The 19775-nt window shown below is 43.7% G+C and overlaps 1 protein-coding gene across 1 annotated transcript in view; it reads right to left on the bottom strand.

Moving 5' to 3' along the window:
- The window catches only part of ccdc166 (coiled-coil domain containing 166), a 30636-nt gene extending 13857 nt beyond the window's left edge, over positions 1–16779 (bottom strand). Inside the window, exons 1-5 of the mRNA XM_072577797.1 lie at positions 16721–16779; positions 13536–13669; positions 11564–11617; positions 6866–6920; positions 2140–2284 (exon numbers count right to left, since the gene is read on the bottom strand). Of these exons, the coding sequence (XP_072433898.1) occupies positions 2140–2284; positions 6866–6920; positions 11564–11617; positions 13536–13642 (361 nt within the window). The 5' untranslated portion in view covers positions 13643–13669; positions 16721–16779. The remainder of the gene's footprint in view (positions 1–2139; positions 2285–6865; positions 6921–11563; positions 11618–13535; positions 13670–16720) is intronic.
- Positions 16780–19775: the final 2996 nt, after the last annotated feature.

The raw sequence follows: 19775 nt of genomic DNA, 5'->3' as shown, positions 1-19775 counted from the left end.
TCTCCCAGCCCTGACCCACAAGCCTCATTCCTGATGAAGGGCTTATGCCTGAAACGTCGAATCTCCTGCTCCTCAGAAGCTGCCTGACCTGCTGTGCTTTTCCAACACCATTCTCTCGACTCTGATCCCCAGCATCTGCGATCCTCACTTTCTCCATGGAAATACATTTCTGTTCCATCACTGTCACTGGGTCAAAATCCTAGAATTCCCTCCCTAGTAGCATTGTGGATCTATATACAGTACATGAACTGCAGCAGTTCCATCCCCACCTTCTCATCGAGAGATGGACAATAAATGCTGGCCTAGCCAGCGACACCCCCGTTCCTTGAACAGTTTAAATAAAACGTCAATTATAACTCAGTAACACTGTTGCCTCTTAAGTCAAAAGATTCTGGATTCATATTCCAGTTCTAGGCCTCAAACAAGAAGTCAAGGCCATCCCTCCAGGGCAGTCCTGGTTTAACATTGGCTGCAATGTTAAACTAAGATGCTGTCTGCCCTCTCAGGTGGATGCACAAGATTCAAAAAAAAGGTCAAGGAGTTTCTCTCTTTTCTTGTCACTATTTATTGATTATGTACAAAAACAGATTATCTGGTCATTATATTGTTGGTCATGATTATTAATGAATATAATTATTATATTGTTATTCCATGTGAATTGGCTTCTGGGTTTCTGACATTACAACAATGATGACACCTGAAAAGTGCTTCATTAGCTTTAAAAAGTGCATTCAAACGCTTGGTGCTTGTGAAAAGTACTAAACAAATGCAGTATTTTTTTCTTTCTTTTGAACTTGCAAACGCTTCAGAAATTTAAAAATCAAAAACTTGCAATGGACCCCAACCTCAGCACTGGTCTTGCCATCAATTCTCAAACCCCATGAAAAAAAAAACTTCTAAAAGTTAAGCTTTTCTCCCCGTCCTGGATTCTCTGAGCAGCAAAACGGTTATCTCTCTCAGTAACCTATCAACCCCTTAGTACAGACTTCTGCTGTACTCATTACAAGTACCACCCTTTAGAAAGAATGTCAAAGCTTTTTAAGAGGAGGTTTAGAAGATATTTACAGGAACTGTTCCATTGATAATTGGACAACACTTACGGACAGAGATTAGAGGAACTGGAAAATCTCTCCTTGGAGGATTAAAGAGCGATTTACTTGAAAATGATGAGGTGTTTTAGTCAAGTAAGTAGGGAATAAGGGAATAACTGCTTCCACTTCCAGGAGGATCAGTGACCACAGGATATAATTGGCTAATAATCAGGGTAGAGATGAACATTTGTTCCGACCCAGCCAGCTGCAATGTGGAAAGCACTGCCTGAAAAGATGAAAGCAGATTCACTCATAACTTTAAAAAGTGAGAACTGGAGAAACACTTACAAATAACAGGTGTGCAGCACTACTGACAAAGAACAAGGGGAGTTACTAATTGGAAAGAACATTCAGAAAGCCAAGTGTAATGGATCAAATAAAGTCAGAATAAATGGGAGCAGGAAAAGACCTTTAGCCCCTTGAGCCTGTTCTGCCAGTCAACAGGATTTACTTAGGGCCTTGATTCCAATTTCCTGCCTGCTCCTAGAACCTTTGTGCCTTGTAATTTAAATCTCTCCTTAAGTCAGCCATAATAAGGAGCAGGTACCAGGATTAGGCAATTCAGCTCCTTGAGCCACTTAATACTTGACTTCATCTCAATTCTCATGCACAGCCTGCTTTCCCTGCTCTCTGTGGAGGAGATCCCAAGTACTAACAATCTCTGAGACAAGGAATTTGTCACTTCCATTTCAAATGGGACACTCTCTTATTTTGAAACTGTCTCCCATTGATCTTGACTTCCCATCTCCCCCACCCCCATGAGGGCAAAAATACTCTCAACTGCCACCCTGTGAAGCCCCCTCAGAATCGTATATGTTTCAATAAGGTTCTTGTTCTTCTCAACTCCAAGTAATACAGGCTCATCCTGTCGTTCCTTCCTTCATAAGAGAACCACCTCATCGAAGGCATCAGACAGGGAACTTCCAATGAATTGCTTCCTATATGAATCTTACTTGTGGGGAATTATGGTTGGTGGCAATTGCAATGCAGAGTGAAGAATGAGGCAATTTGTCTCACGTGCCAGAGTATGATTTGCATTTGAACAAACCTTGTTTCTGTACCTCAAATTCAGCCAGTATTTTCTCCTTTGCAGTCCTGACTTCTTCCAGGCTCTGGCGATTCTGATCATTAAGCGTAATAATCTGACTCTGCCTTTTCTCAGTCCTCTTGGACATTTGTACGATGTATTCGTGCTAAACCAGTTAGAATTAAAATGTGTCAAACTTTAGAAATCCATGTTTACCTGCACAGTCAAAAAATTCTGATTAACTAATAATATTGAAGGAGTTAAGTGGTTTATGTATTGGCTAATGCTTAGTTTGTCTTGTGTTACAGCACCATTATACACACTAGGTAATGGGATAATGCACTGGCAGCAATGGCAGTCATGTAAAACAAAGAAGTGTGATGCTCAAGATCTGGGAAAAAAAAGATATTTCTGGAAAAATTCAGCAGGCTTGACACCATCTGTAGATGGAAAACAGTGTTAGAAAACAGCATTCAGTGACCCTTCTTCAGAATATAAGATCATAAGAAATAGGAAGAAGGGCAGACTGTTTGGCCCCTTGAGCCAGCTCCGCTAGTCAATAGGAACATGGCTGATCTGACATTCCTCATATCCACTTTCATGCCCTTTCCCCTAATGATCAAGAATCTATCTCAGCCTTAAACATACATAAGGACTGAAGGAGCTAGCCAAAGAGGTAGCACAGGCTTTACTGGTGAGCTTTCAGGTATCACTGGAATCAGGGAGGATCCCAGAGAACTGGAAAATTGCTAATATAACACCCCTGTTTAAAAAGGAAGTCAGTTAAAAGATGGAAAATTACAGGCCAATTAGCCTGACCTCAGTTGTTGGGAAGATTTTGAAATCCTTTGTGAAGGATGAGATTTTTGAATACTTGGAAGTGTATGGTAAAATAGGGCAAAGTCAGCATGGTTTCATCAAGGGGAGGTCATGCCTGGCAAATCTGTTAGGATTCTTTGATGAAGTAATGAGCAGATTAGACTAAGGAGAGCCAATGGATGTTATCTATCTGGACTTCCATAAGCCTTTCATAAGGGGCTGCACATTAGGCTGCTGAGTAAGATAAGGGTCCATGATGTTACAGGCAAGGTACCAAGCATGGGTAACAACTTGGCTGTCTGGCAGAAGGTAGAAAGTGGGGATAAAAGGGTCCTTCTCAGGATGGAAGCCTTTCCCACGTTGTATTTCCACAAGGGTCAATGTTAGGACTACAACATTTCACTTTATACATTAATGATCTGGATGAAGGAACTAAGGGTATTCTGGCTATGTTTGCAGATGAGGGACAGGTAGCATTGAGGAGGCAGGGATGCTGCAGAATGATTTGGACAGGTTAGGAGAGTGGTCAAAGAAGTGACAGTTGGAGTACATCGTGGGAAAATGTGAGGTCTTGCACTTTGGCAGGAAGAATAGATGCTTGGACTATTTTCTAAATGGGGAGAAAATGCAGAAATCTGAAGTGCAAAGGGACTTGGGAGTTCTAGTCCAGGGTTCTCTTAAGGTAAACTTGCAGGTTGAGTTGGTAGTTAGGAAGGCAAATACATCTTGAGAGTTGTGCTGCAGCCAAGTCATTCTTGGAATCCCCCACCCAGAGTGGACTTGGAATCCCCAATCCAGAGTGGACTTTATGCCCTTGCTTCCTTCAGTGCTTCCTCCAAGTGTTATTCAACATGGAGGAGTATCGATTCTTCAGACGATGGGAGGACGGTACGTGGTTGTCAGCAGGAAGTTTCCTTGCCCACGTTTAACGTTAAGCCAGGAGACTTCATGGGGACTAGAGTCAGCGTTGAGACTCCCAGGCAATGGTGATAGAATCCAGCTTCAGAGAAGCTGATTGGTCTGAAATTTCACATGGGAGCTTCAGTCAGCTGATCACACAAACAGTGAACGACCCATCTTTGATGGGTCTTTGAAATATTAGTCCCATAATGCAAATTTCTATCCAATTCTCTGTTGAAAGTTCCAAATGAATCAACCTCCACTACCCTATCAGGCAGTGTGTGCCAGATGAAGGGGAGAAATTGGTTTAGTGGACATGTCACTATCATCTGGAAATGCAGGCTGATACTCAGGGCACAGGGACTCTAATCAGACCCACGGCAGCTGGTTTAATTTAAATTAAATCAGTGTGGGATATAAAGGCAGTGGTGACCTTTGCCACATCCTAAAAAAGGATAAAGAAAAAAAATCATAGCAGTGCATTGGGTTAAAAAGAGTTCTTTGATTCTTACCTCTAATTCTTTTCTCAATTAAATCTGTGTCTTCTGTCTGTCTCATCCCCTGCTTCATAACTGCCTCTAATCAAACCCCTCTTAAATGTTAAAAGCATTCTGCCTCCCTCTAATGGTTACAATCCTGTACTGTGACTGCTTTTCACATCACACCCACTGAACTGGAGACATAAACAACATACTGATATCAGGAAAAATACCCCATAGTGGCTTCACAGGAGCAAAATAAAACAAATTGTGTAGCAGCCTAAGAGAGAGATGCATGGGACAATCAATGTTTTGTCAAAGAGGTATGTTTTAAAGATGACCTTAAAAAAAGGAGAGGTGGGGGGCAAGTTGTTTAGGGAGAGAATTCCACAGCTTTGGTCCTGGATAGCCTCCAATGGTAAGGAAGTAATGTGGAGGTGCCAGTGTTGGACTGGGGTGGACAAGGTCAGAAGTCACACAACACCAGGTTATAGTCCAACAGGTCTATTTGAAATCACAGACTCTCAGAGCGCTGCTCCTTTGTCAGGTGATGTCCCTGGTGTCGTGTGACTTCTGACCAGTGGTGAAGAGGGGAGAGGAGGCAATGAGCCACAATCAAATCGAGAGAGACTAGATCAATGAGGACTATATTTGCTGGAGTTTAGAAGAATGAGGGGAGATCTCATGGAACCTTATAAAACTCTAACAGGACTAGACAGGGTAAACACAGGAAGGGTGTTCCTGATTACCATGGATTTTCATCTAAGGATATGAGGTGGGCCATTTAGGACTGAGACAAAGAGAAATTCCTTCACCCAGAGAGTGATGAGCCTGTGGAATTCTCTGCTGTTGAGACCAAAATACTGAATATTTTCATGAAGGAGTTAGATCATGTCCTTAGGTCTAAGGAGGTCAAAAGGAATGGGGAACAGGGTGCTGAGCTGGACAATCAGCCACGAACATATTGAATGATGGAGCATGCTCAGAGGATTGATGGCCTTTTCCTATTTTCTAGGATTCCTCAGGTCCTGACCCTCTTTGTCAGACACTAACTTCCCTTTACTAGGCGTAGAATAGGCTACTACCTCAGGTCTCGACCATATTCCTCAGGTCTAACATCCCTGTCCCAGGTCCCAACAGATTGGCCATGGTACAAATTCTTCTCTAGCTCTGCCATCATCCCTGTGCCTAAGAAGACTCATGCAGCATGTCTCAATGACTACCACCCAGTGGCCCTAACTTCGGTGGTCATGAAGTGCTTTGAAAAGCTGGTCATGGCATTAATCAACTCCAGCCTCCCCACTACTCTTGACCCACTGCAATTTGCCTACCGGACCAACAGATCCATGTCAGATGCCATATCACTTGCCCTTCATTCCTCCCCAGACATCTTGACACCAAGAACAGCTACATAAGAATCCTACTCAGTGACTACAGTTCAGCCTTCAACACTATCATCCCCTCATTACTAATTACTAAACTTAGTGATCTCGGATGAAGCCTCAATCTTTGCAACTGGATCCTCAGTTTCCTGACACACAGGCCACAATCAGTGAAGATTGGGGACAATATTTCATCCTCACTAACACTTAACACTGGAGCCTCCCAGGGATGCGTACTCAGCTCCCTACTGTACTCACTGTATACCCATGACTGTGTCACCAAATACCAGACTAATGCCTCTTACAAGTTTGCTGATGACACCACCACAGTCAGTCGAATCTCAGATGGCGACAAAACAGACTATAGACAGAAGGTGGAAGAGCTGGAAAAATGGTGCACTGAGAACAACCTAGCTCTCAATGTCAATAAAACCAAGGAACTCATTATTGACTTGCGGCGGGATGTTACTCATGCCCCTCCCACCTGTACACATTAACAGCACAGAGGGTGGAACGAGTGGAGAATTCAAGCTCCTGGGAGTGCTCATCCACAACAAGCTTTCTAGGACCTTCACGTGGACGCACTGGTTACAAAGGCCCAATAACGTCTTTTGTTCCTCAGGCAGCTGAGGAAATTTGGCATGATGGTGAATAGGAGAAAATGAGGACTGCCTTTGCCAACTTTTATAGGTGCACCATCGAGAGCATTCTGTCTGGATGTATGGCAATTGTACCATTCAAGATCGGAGACAGTTACAGAGAGTGGTGAACTCGGCCTGGCCAATCACAAAGGCCAACCTCCCATCTATAGAATCCATCTCCCAGGCCCGCTGTCAAGGAAAGGCCGCCAGCATTCTCAAAGATCCATCCCACCCTGACAATGTTTTTCTACAACCTCTACCATCGGGGAGAAGGTACAGAAGCCTGAACACATACACACACACCAACCGGTTTTGTAACAGTTTCTACCCTACTGTTGTTAGAATACTGAATGGACTCACAAAATCTTAATATTTGCCTGTACCTGTGTTTTTGATTTTGCCGCTGTTTACCTATTATTTATTATCTATGCTACTTAACTCTGTGATGTGCCTAGATTGCTCGCAAGACAAAGCTTTTACATGTGACAATAAATTCAATTCAATGGGATGCAGATTGGCTACTTACAGTTTCCAGGCGTGTCTGCTGGGCTTCCTTTCCAAGGAACTCATTCTCCTTTCGCCTGTGAACTGGTGGCTAAAGTATACAAATCAAACTGGAGTTTCAGCGCGAGCTCATGACACAGATCTCAGCACGGGTGAGGGTGCCCATTCAGTATCGCAAGGTCACCTTGTAGTGACCTCTTCCAAAAGCCTTCCCTTGTAACTGTGGATACTGAAGAACCCTGCCTCCACTCCCAGAGCAATGGCCAGAAGAACAGCTATGAATGCCAGCTCTGGGTTTATCCACTGGCAGGAGAGGCCTATAACACTTGAATTCTATTGATAATAAGTGCTTAGAAGACCATATTCCGGAGACCCAATGTGACTAGCTTGCTATGCCCTAGCATTTTAAGAACTCATCCAGATGCTTCTTAAATGTTGCGAGAGTACCTGCTTCCCCCACCCTCTCAGGCAGCTCAATCTATATTTATATCGCCCTCTTGGGCAAATTTTAAAAATTCTCAGTTCTCCTCTAAATGACTTGCTCCTTACTTTAAACTTAGACACATCAGCCATGGGGTAGAGATTCTCATGATCTACTCTGTTAATGCCTCTCCATAATTTTGTATACCTCAAACAGATCCCCCCTCAGCCTCCTTTACTACAAGGAAAGCAAACCCAGCCTATTCAGTCTCTCCTCATAGCTGAGACTTTTCAATCCAGGCAACAGCTTAATGAATCTCCTCTGCACCATCTCCAATGCAATCACATCCTTCTGACAGTGTGGCAACCAGAACTGCATACCGTATTCCATCAGTGGCCTAACCATTCTTTTGAAATAAAGTTGTAACAAGACTTTCTTGTTCCTATATTCTATATCCAAGCTAATGAAGGCAAGCATCCCTTATGCCTTCCTCACCACCCTGTCTACTTGTGCTGACACCTTCAAGGATCGATGGACTTGTACACTAAGGTCACTTTGTTGCTCAGGATTAAGTTCCATCTGCCCAATTTACCAGCTGATTAATATTAGACGGTAGCCTGAGCCCATCCTCCTATCAATAACACCATTAATTTTCTTGTCATTTACAAATGTACTAATTATACCTTTTACGTTCCTCTCCAAATTATTAATGTATATAACCAACAGCAAGTGTCCGAGCATTTAACCCTGTGGTCACAGGCTTCCAATTACAAAAACATCTCTCCAGCATCACCCTTTGCCTCCTTAACCAGATCCTGACTAATGATATTGAAATTGACCCTCTCCCAATTTAGACACTTCAATTCTGCATTATCCTTATCCCTTTCCATAATGACTTTGAAATTTACAGAATTATGGTCACTGTCCCCAGAAGGCTTGCCAACTGAAACATCAGGCACTTGACCCGTTTCATTCTCTAGGATTATGTCGAGCATTGCCCCACCTCTAGTAGGATTCCATGTACTGGTACAAAAAGCTCTCCTGAATTCACTTTAAAAGTTCCACCTTGACTAATCCTTTCACATTAATGTGATCCCAGTAATGTTAGCAAGGCTATCTCGTGCCACCTTTTCGCCCTCCTGATTTCCTTCTTCAGTAAATTCCTGTTCCCCTATATACCTCCAGGGATTCCCATGATCACAGCTGCCTGCGCCTGAGCCATTTCTCCTTTTTTTCTGGTCAATATCTCTTGTCATCCAGGGTTCCCTACTCCTGCCAACATTGCCCCTTCACCCTCACAGGAACACATAGATCTTGAACTCCTGTTATCTCACTTTTCAAGGCATCCCACTTGCCAGAGGTCCCTTTGCCTGCAAACAAACTAATTAGACAAACTCCTGTCTAATTCCATCAAACTTCACCTTGCCCCAGTTAAGAACTTGAACTTGTGGACCCGTTTTGTCCCTCTTCATAACTATTTTAAATAGAACTATTGTCACTGTTCCCAAAGTGCTCCCCCCACTGTCACCTCAGTCACCTGTCCTGCCCTATTTCCCAAGATGAAGTTGAGTTTTGCCATTTACTGAGTAGGACCCTCTAAATATTGCTTGACGAAACTTTCCTGAACGCTCTTAACAAATTCCATCTCATCTAAGCCTGTAACACTATGGCAGTCCCAGTCTTTGTTAGGAAAATCAAAATCCTCTACTATGAAAACTCTATTGCTCCTACAAGTCTCTCCAGTCTCCCTGCATATTGTTCCTCTGCTTCCTGTTGAGTATTTGGGGGCCGATAGTACAACCCCAATAACATTACCATCCCCTTATTTCTTCGTTCCACCCACAAAGCCTCACGATCCTTCAGTTATTTCATCCTGATTACTGCTATGATACTTGCCCTAAACAAAGATGCAACTCCCCCCTCTCTTCTTTCCACCACCTCTGTCTCGCCTAAAGCACCTGTACCCGGTACATTAAGCTGCCAGACTTGTTCCTCCGTTATTAGCCATGCTTCGGTAATGGCTATAATGTCACAGTCCCATGTACCTATCCACGCCCTGAATTCACTGGCCTCATCTATCAGCCCTCTTGCATTGAAATAGATATAATTTAATCCAACAGGCATTCCTCACTCCCTGTCGTGTTCCAATCGGACCGGTCTCTTCAACTTACTATTTCTGAATACTGACTCCCTACTGTTGAGGATCCCACCCCTTGCTAATCTCATTTAAGCCCTCCCTTGTAGCACTAGCAAACCTGGCTGCCAGGAAATTGGTCCCTCAGGTGCAACTCGTCCCTCTTGAACAGGTCACCTCTGCCCTAGAAAAGATCCAAGCCACAGGTGACATTCCGGAAGACTGAAGGGCATGAATGTTGCGCCATTATTCAAGTAGGGCTGCAAAGAAAAACCTAGGAACCAGAGACCAGTAAGCCTGAGATAAGTTATACATGCATTTGGAAGGGCAAGGTTTGTTAGGAGTAGTCAGCTACTGCTTTGTGCATGGTAGGTCATGCCTCACAAATTTGTTAGAGTTCTTTGATGAAGTGACCAGGAAGATTGACGAGGGCAGGATGGTAGATGTAGTCTTTATGGATTTCAGTAAGGCCTTTGATAATGTTCTACATGGTAGGCTGTTCTGGAAGGTTGGCTCTCATGGAATCCAGAGGGAGCTGGTAAATTGGATGCACGATTGGCTTGATGATAAGAAGCAAAGGGTAATAGTGGAAGAATGCTTGACAGACTGGACACCTGGGACTAGTGGAGTGCCTCAGGGGTTGCTGCTGGGCAACAAACAGTATATCTGTATCAATGATTTGGATGAGAATGTACAAGACATGATTAGTAAGTTTGCAGAAGACGCTAAAATAGGCAGTATCGTGGACAGCGATGAAGGTTATCAAAACCTGCAGCAACACCTTGACCAGCTGGGGAAGTGGGCCAAAAAATGACAAATGGAGTTTAATATAGATGCGTGAGGTCTCGCATTTTGGAAAGTCAAATCAAGCCAGGAGTTTCATGGTGAATGGTAGGGTCTTAAGGAGTGCGATAGAACAGAGGCACGTTGGAGTTCAGGTGCATGGTTCTCTGAAAGTCGAGTCTTAGGTAGATGGGGCAGTAAAGGTGGCTTTTGGGACACTGGCCTTCATCAGTCAGGGCATTGAGTATAGAAATTGGCAAGTTATGTTGCAGTTGTACAGGATATTGGTGAGGCCACACTTCAGTACTGTGTTCAGTTTTGGTCACCTTGTTATAGGAAGGATGTGACTAAACTGGAAAGAGTACAGAAGGAATTTACAAGGATGTTGCCAGGACTCAAGGGTCTGCGTTATAGGGAGAGGTTGGACAAGCTCGGACTTTTCTCTTTAGAGCATAGGGGACTGATGGGGGAGTCTTATAGAAGTGCGTAAGTTCCTGAGAAGCATGGATAGGGTGAATGCACTCAGTCTTTTTCCCAGGGTTGGGGAATTGAAGACTACAGGGCATCAATTTAAAGTTAGAGGGAAAAGAATAAAAGGGAACCTGAGGGGCAACCTTTTTACATAGAGAGCAGTACGCATATGGAATGAGCTGCCAGCAGAAGTGGGTACATTAACAACATTTAAAAGGCATTTGGACAAATGCAGAGGAACCTTGATTATCCAGCATTTGATTCTCCAAATTTCGGATTATGCGGCAAGATCGGAAGGTCCCGATGCTTGGCTAAATTATATTATCCAGCACTCGATTAACCGAATGAAATACTCCCTGCCTGTGCCCTTCAGATATTCGAGGTTCCTCTGCACATGGATAGGAAAGGTTTAGAAGGATATGGGCCAAGTGCAGAGAAATGGGGTAAGAGTGGATGGACATTTTGGTTGGCATGGACCAGTTTGGACCAAAGGGCCTGTCTCAGTGCTGTAGGACTGTATGATTCTCTGAGTGTAAGTTGAAGTCCCCTGAAACCCTGTTTCTCTCATTCCTTCTTGTGATTTGTCTGACTGTTGGGAGGCCTGTAGTATAATTCCAGCATGGTAACTGTCCTTTTTATATTTTTGAGCTTTACCCAGATGCCTCATTTAAACACCCTTCTTCAATGGCCTCCATTATTACTGCAGTGATAGTTTCCTTTATTAATAGAGAAACGTCCCTACCTCTCTTTCTTCCTCCCATCACACCTTAAACTACTACACCCTGGAATGTAGAGCTTCAAGTCCTGTCTGTCCTTCAACCAAATCTCAGTGATTGCAACAATACCATATTCCCAATGCTGATCATGTTCCCACATGCTGAGCATATTTACTAAATCACAGCAAAGGATACAGGTTATAAATCTTCAACTTCATTTGTTTTAACTCTTTCACCATTTCATCGTACCTTTCAAAATAAAATTAAAGATTTCAGAATATTCCCCAAATCTTTACAGTATTCTTACACTTTAACTTGTCCTTAATAACTTAACACTTCCAGGACAGGTACAGGATCTGTTAGATAGAGACCAAAGCCTCCCCTACAATGCCACCAATAAACACTCCCAGGACAGGTACAGCACAGAGTTATGTACACAGTATATATACTATGTAATTTAATTTTTAACCTGAAAGTAAAGAGCCCTCTACACTGACCTATTAAACATGTATATCACGAGGTCAGATACAGAGTAAAGCTCCCTCAACTCTAGCCTATCAAACACTCCCAGAACAGCAACAGCAAAGGGTTACATATAAAGTAAAGCCCTCTCCACACTGTCCTATATACCATCTGTCTATTCTGGAAAGTATTCTATTATCCAGTCTAGTCAGACTGGTCCTCTTGCTATGGACAGGCTGAAACATACTGCAAAGTTCAGTGCATTAAAAACAGTGAAAAAGACACTTTGATAATGCAAATTATGATCTTTCTCAAATATCTCAAAGCAAATAGTATAGGATAGATATTCCAGAGCAGCTTTGTGTCCTAGGAGACAGAATCATCGCATTATTTCAGCCTGTAAGGCAGCCATTCAACATGGTCCACTGGCTGTCTGATCAATTCAGCTAGCATCAATCTCACATGAGTAAAGGGTTAGTTCGGAGAAGTTTGATCCTGTATCTAACCCTGTGTCATCTCTGTTCTGGGAGTGTTTAATGGGAATATGTCGAGGTAGCTTTACTTAAAATTTACTTGTAGTTTGAATACAGTAAAGCTTTACTTGCAGTTTTACAGAATAGAGAAATTTTTATTCTGTATCTAACCCCATGCTTTCCCTGTCCTGGGAGTGTTTGATTGAGATTCCGCAGAGAAAGCTTTACATTCAGTTTAAAAGAGTAGAGGGAGATTTACCCTGTATCTTGTCCTATGTTATACGTGTCCTGGGAGTATTTGATGGGAACAGTGTACAGTAAGCTTGACAGGATTTCTAACCCTGTGCTGTCACTGTCCCAGGAGTGTTTGATGCAGAGTGTCAAGGAAGTTTAACTTTCAGTTTACTGAGTTTAGAGAGTACAGGCAGCTTTAGTCTGTATCTAACCCATGCTGTCCCTATCATGTTATTATATAATTGTCATTATGAGTGTAGAAAGAGCTTTACTTTGTATCTTCCCCATGTTGTACCTGTCCTGGGAATATTTGATGGGGACAGTATAGAGACAGCTGTTAGATGAAAACTCTATCTCATCTCATGCTGTCCCAGTCCAGGAGGAACACGTTGAATGGTTTCCTTACAGGCTGAAATAATGCGATGATTCTGTCTCCTAGGATACAAAGCTGCTATGGAATATCTTCAGGCGTGGCCCCTGTGGCCTAATGGATAAAGCGCTGGCTTCCTAAACCAGGGATTGTGGGTTCAAGTCTCATCTCGAGTAGACTGAGATTTGTCCCTCTCTGGGTCGTGTTTGATGGATACAGTGTAGAGAGAGTTCTACTCTATCTAACCCCATGCATGGGATACTGCAAAATCCAGCCTGGGGCTGCTAGATGGAAGATCATACCAATGTGTCATCTGCCTATAGAGGTGTACAAGTTCCCACAGCCACTAATGATAGAAAAGCAGGTGCATTCACCTGATGGCCTGACTAACATTGCCCCAAACATCTCCAGAACAGAGTCATTGCTTCTTCAGCACAGTAATAGCAATGGGATTTTGGTTTGCGCAAATGACAGCTTCAATATAATTGATTCTGTGTACGAATCTGTAAGCCAAAAGATGACAATAATCTTCTACAATAATTCGTGGCTTCATATCTTGGACAGTTGCCATGCAATACCACCCCCCCCATTTCCTCTAACACTGGTTATTAAATGCTGTTATCCTCACTCGTTCTGCAGTGCGACAATCCGTTCAGTAGCTGTTGTCAAAACTTCCAACTCCATTCCTACCGCCTTGCTCTTGCCTTCTGCACGTCCCTTCTTCTTCTTTGACATGCTTGCAGTTGTTCCCTTTTCTTCTTCCTTGGATTAGAATGTTAATGAGAAATTAGTTTGATGAAAATGCAAAATGTTTTCTCGGTCAACTTTTTCACCCCGTTCTTCACCCCGATGACTAGGACCTTCATTGTGTGCCATCCCCATCCCCAGCTGGTCATCCTTTCCGTTTATGTGAAGACGGTAAGATGGAAAGAATGGAGGAAATTACAGCCCTGCCTTGGAGCCCTTGGTCATACGGGAACGAGGAGGAATTTCACATAAACGTGGTGTTTCCCCACATCGTGATAACGGTTACTAGGGACACGGCCATTGAGCTCAGAACAAAACAAAGGCATATCAGGCCAAACTATTCGACTCTTGTGCTGCATTCTTGTGCAATACAAAGAGGTCAGTTGGACCAAAGAGTCTGTTTCTGTTGCGTTTGACTCTACAACTCTATTTGTGTGTTCTTGTACACAAAAAATAGTTTACAGGTATAGGAAGTAATTAGGAAGTCAAAAGAATTGTTTGTCTTTATTGCAAATGTAATAATGTAAAAAAGGGAAGGTTTGCTACAACTGTACAGGTGATTGGTGAGATCTAACTTGCAATGGTTATCTTACTTAAGAAAGCAGGAAAGAACAGAGGAGGTTTATTAGGGTGATTCCTGGGATGGAAAGGGATGTTACATAAGGAAAGATTAGCTTACATCCCTCAACGTTTAAAAGAATGAGAGGTGATTTTATTCAAACAGATGAGATTTTTGAAAGCGTTGATGCATCTTAGGCAGCTCAGAGGAGTGTGACCAGACTAATGTGGGCAGCACGGTGGCACAGTGGTTCGCACTGCTGCCTCACAGCACCAGAGACCGGGGTTCAATTCCCGCCTCAGGCAACTGTCTGTGTGGAGTTTGCACATTCTCCCAGGTCTGCGTGGGTTTCCTCTGGGTGCTCTGGTTTCCTCCCACAATCCAAAAATGTGCAGGTTAGGTGAATTGGCCGTGCTAAATTGCCCGAAGTGTTAGGTGAAGGAGTAAATGTAGGGGAATGGGTCTGGGTGTGTTACTCTTCGGAGGGTCAGTGTGGACTTGTTGGGTTGAAGGGCCTGTTTCCACACTGTAAGTAATCTAATCTAATACCGGGAAAGACAGGTGTATTTTATGAGGAAATGTCCAACAGTCTAGGCTTCTCTCCGCTGAGGTTGAGACAATTAAGAGGTGACTTGACTGAAACATATAAAATCTTGAAGAGTCTTGACAGAGTAGATGAAGAGAGGACTTTTTCTTCAGTAGGAGAACTTAGAACAGGGGCGGCAGGAGGAGTTGTCAGTCACCATGTAAAAAACAGGAGTTGCCCATTTAAAATAGGTGAGATGAATTTTATCTCTCAGAGGGTCAAAAGTCTTTGAGAATCACTTTCTGAAAAAGAACCACTGCCCCTGAATATTTTTAAGGCAGAGCAAGCCACATTCTTGTAAAGTGGGAATGTGTTATCAGGATGGACAGGTATGTGGATGGTAGAAAAGTGCAGAATGTTCTGCTACTTAGTTTTCCATTTGTACATGACAGGATGCTTTCTCTGATGAAAGACAGGGAGGAAACACTACAACGGAGAGAAAGGGTCTCCATTTAAGGCAGTTAGGAACAGGAATTTCTTCTCTCAGAAGATGGTTGGAAGTCTTTTGCACAGAAAACAATGGATGCTGGGTCACTGAGTCATCTCAGGGAGATGATGACCGCGTTGTACTACCGCTGGACGTCAATCCAGAGGCCCAGCTAATGTTCTGATTTGAACCCTACTTGGCAGATGGCAGAACTTGAATTCAATAAAAGTCAATCATAGTAATTCTGGAATTAAGAGTCTAATATCACCATGAATCCATTGTTGATTGTCAGCAAAGACCGGTGTGGTTTCCTTTAGGGAAGAAAACTACCATCCTTACCTGGTCTGGCTTACATGTGACTCCAGACCCACAGCAATGCGGTTGACTCTTAACTGCCCATTAAAATGGGTAATAAATGCTGGCCTACCTAGTGATGCCCTCATCTTGTGAATGAATGAAAAAAAATTCAAGGCTAAGTGAGACAGATGTTTGGAGGGTTTGAGCTATAGGGAGAGGCTGAATAAGCTAAGGCTGCCTTCTCTGGAGCGTTGGAGGCTGAGGGGTGAACTTATAGAGATGTATAAAATCATGAGTGGGATAGACAGGATAAATAGACAAGGTCTTTTCCCTGGAGTGGGGAGTCCAGAATTGAGGGACACATTTTTAAAAGGGACCCAAGGGGCAACTTTCGCAAGCAGAGGATGGTGCATATATGGAATGAGCTGCCAGAGGCTGGGATATTTACAACATTTAAAAGGCATCTGGCTGGGTTTATGAATAGGAAGGTTATAGAGGGATATGGACCAAATGGGACTAGATTAGTTTAGGATATGTGGTCAGCATGGACAAGTTGGAATGAAAGGTCTGTTTCCGTGCTTACATCTCTATGACTCTAAGGAGTCAACGATTACAGGAGATTCCCCCTGCCAAAATCAGATCAGCCATGATCTTAACGAATGCTGGGCCAAACAAGCTACTCGTGTTTCTATGTCATACAATCTCATATATCATCCGATCTTCCACGGCTACAGCAGTAACTCAGGAACACCAGCACCGGCTAACACCGAACTCATAACACACAATACTAAGGACTAAACCTACTAATTTCCCAATACACACTCTTGCCCACCTATAATGGGGAAATTCCTATGTAAACACGTAACACCGCAATGACAGGCAACCACCAGCAACAGCGCTGCTGCAGATCACAGAGGGCCCAGAATCCACTCTGTGAAGTGACCCTTATGTTTCTCTGCTCTAAGTTTATTGCTGCAGCCCCCAACATAAAACCAAACGTTGTGTTAAAATAAAAACGCACAAGGACAAGGTAGGATTGGAAAAGGGAAATCAGAACCAAACATACGGGTCTTTTTTCTTAATCCCACAACATTGCCTTCAATCTCCCCGCAACCCCACACCTAGATGAATTCTAACAGACTGTGATCGATGAGCTTTAACACCATGCAGTAAGTAGTTGGGAATTATTCCTGTTACCTGCAGTAAGCCTCAGGCTTGACAAACAGCCGTCACCATGACAACGGCCCGGCCCCTCCCCCCCCCCCCGCCTGCTCGCTCCACCCTCACCCCCCCCCACCACGTCGTCATCAACAAAACACTATTTTCCAGCGGAGAGAAACGTAAGTGAAACGACTGAAAGGTGACTCCGCCTTGGAGTTCAAACCCGATGTTGTCCTTTCCGAATGAAGGTGTGAACTTAGTTTTTTTGAAATTCGGTCGCCGCGGCAACAGGCACAGGAAGTGAGCCGGCGCCATCTTGCCGCGCGCTCGGCACGCCGGGAGACCGGATGTCGGACCGCCGCCTCCGCGCATGTGCTCGACCGGCGGCCTGACGTGACAGCGCATGCTCTTTGCCTCACGCTCTTCTTCCACACCTTCCCCCCCCCCCCCCCCCCCCCCCCCAACAAAAAAAACTGAATGCTGAGGAAATTGGGACCATTATACTTTAACACAGACAACAAAAGCATAAGAATTGAACTGCTTTGTCATGATTTGGCATTATTTAATGAAATATTTCACCCCCAATGGTTTTTGTTAAATCCTCTGATTCCAGACTGAAGCTGCAGTGCTGTCCTGGGGGAGTGCAGCACTGTCAGAGGCCCCACCTTTCCAATGAGATATTAAACTAACACCCTGTCAAAACAACTGAAAATATTGTATATGGTGATTAAAGGGAATTCCTCTCTGCAGTGTAAGAGCTGATATTTATCCCTTAATCAACTCATAATGGAGCTCATCCAAGGATTTACAATTTATCAAAAAGACATGAGGTGGGCAAAGGGGGCTGGGTGGCCTTGTTAGTTAAGAAGTTAACAGCATGCGCTGTCACGTCAGGTGGGTATAATTGAGGACACGGTACAGAGGTTCATCCCCAAGAAAAGAAAGATTATCCGGGGAGGGATTAGACAGACATGGCTGACAAAGGAAGTCAGGAAATGTATCAAAGAAAAAGAGAGATCCTATAAAGTGGCGAAGAGCACTGGGAAATCAGAAGATTGGGAAGGCTACAAAAACAAACAGGATAACAAAGAGAGAGATAAGGAAGGAGAGGATCAAATATCAAGGTAGGCTAACCAGTAATATTAGAAATGATAGTAAAAGTTTCTTTCAATACATAAGAAACAAATGACAGGCAAAAGTAGACATTGAGCCACTTCAAACTAATGCTGGAGCCTAGTGATGGGAGATAAGGAAATAGCTGGAGAACTTAACAAGTACTTTGCGTCAGTCTTCACAGTGGAAGACTTGAGTAATATCCCAACAATTAAAGAGAGTCAAGGGGCTGAGTTGAGTATGGTTGCCATTACAAAAGAGTTAGTGCTAGAAAAGCTAAAAGGTCTTAAAATTGACAAATCTCCTGGCCCTGATGGGCTACATCCTAGAGTTCTGAGGGAGGTGGCTGAGGAAATAGCGGAGGCGTTGGTTGAGATCTTTCAAAAGTCACTGGAGTCAGGGAAAGTCCCAGATGTTTGGAAGATCGCTGTTGTAACCCCATTGTTCAAGAAAGGATCAAGACAAAAGATGGAAAATTATAGACCAATTAGCCTAACCTCTGTTATTGGTAAAATTCTAGAATCCATCGTTAAGGATAAGGTTTCTAAATTCTTGGAAGAGCAGGGTCGGATTAGAACAAGTCAACACGGATTTAGTAAGGGGAGGTCGTGCCTGACAAACCTGTTAGAATCTTTTGAAGAGGTGACAAGTAGGTTCGACCAGGGAAACCCAGTGGATGTAGTCTATCTAGACTTCCAAAAGGCCTTTGATAAGGTGCCACACGGGAGGCTGCTGAGTAAGGTGAGGGCCTATGGTGTTCGAGGTGAGCTACTGGCATGGATTGAGGATTGGCTGTCTGACAGAAGGCAGAGAGTTGGGATAAGAGGTTCTTTTCGGAATGGCAGCCGGTGACAAGCGGTGTCCCGCAGGGTTCAGTGTTGGGGCCGCAGCTGTTAACGTTATATATTAATGATCTGGATGAAGGGACCGGGGGCATTCTAGCAAAGTTTGCCGATGATACAAAGTTAGGTGGACAGGCAGATAGTACTGAGGAAGTGGGGAGGCTGCAGAAGGATCTAGACAGTTTGGGAGAGTGGTCCAGGAAATGGCTGATGAAGTTCAATGTGAGCAAATGTGAGGTCTTGCACTTTGGAAAAAAGAATACAAGCATGGACTACTTTCTAAACGGTGAGAAAATTCATAAAGCCAAAGATCTGGGAGTGCTAGTTGAGGATTCTCTAAAGGTAAACATGCAGGTTGAAACCGTGATTAAGAAAGCGAATGCAATGTTGTCATTTATCTCAAGAAGGTTGGAATATAAAAGCACCATTGTGCTACTGAGCCTTTATAAAGCTCTGGTTAGGCCCCATTTGGAGTACTGTGTCCAGTTTTGGGCCCCACACCTCAGGAGGGACATACTGGCACTGGAGCGTGACCAGCGGAGATTCACACGGATGATCCCTGGAATGGTAGGTCTAACATAGAAGGAACGGCTGAGGATCCTGGGATTGTACTCATTGGAGTTTAGAAGGTTAAGGGGAGATCTAATAGAAACTTACAAGATAATACATGGCTTGGAAAGGGTGGACGCTAAGAAATTGTTTCCGTTAGGTGAGGAGACTAGGACCCGTGGGCACAGCCTTAGAATTAAAGGGAGTCAATTCAGAACAGAAATGCGGAGACATTTCTTCAGCCAGAGAGTGGTGGGTCTGTGGAATTCATTGCCACAGAGTGCAGTGGAGGCCGGGACGCTAAGTGTCTTCAAGGCAGAGATTGATGAATTCTTGATGTCACAAGGAATTAAGGGCTACGGGGAGAATGCGGGTAAGTGGAGTTGAAATGCCCAACAGCCATGATTAAATGGCGGAGTGGACTCGATGGGCTGAATGACCTTACTTCCACTCCTATGTCTTATGGTCTTATAGTGGTGTAGTGCTAATGTCACTCAACCAGTAATTTAGGAACCTCCAGGCTAGTGAATTGGAGACATAGAGTTGATAGAATTAAGAGCTAGCCTAATGCTGACCATATAAACACT

The sequence above is a fragment of the Chiloscyllium punctatum genome, chromosome 1, assembly GCF_047496795.1.
Source record: "Chiloscyllium punctatum isolate Juve2018m chromosome 1, sChiPun1.3, whole genome shotgun sequence".
In the NCBI taxonomy this organism is placed as follows: Eukaryota; Metazoa; Chordata; class Chondrichthyes; order Orectolobiformes; family Hemiscylliidae; genus Chiloscyllium; species Chiloscyllium punctatum.
The sequence above is the reverse complement of the archived record's forward strand: the minus strand, read 5'-3'. Positions and strand labels throughout refer to the sequence as shown.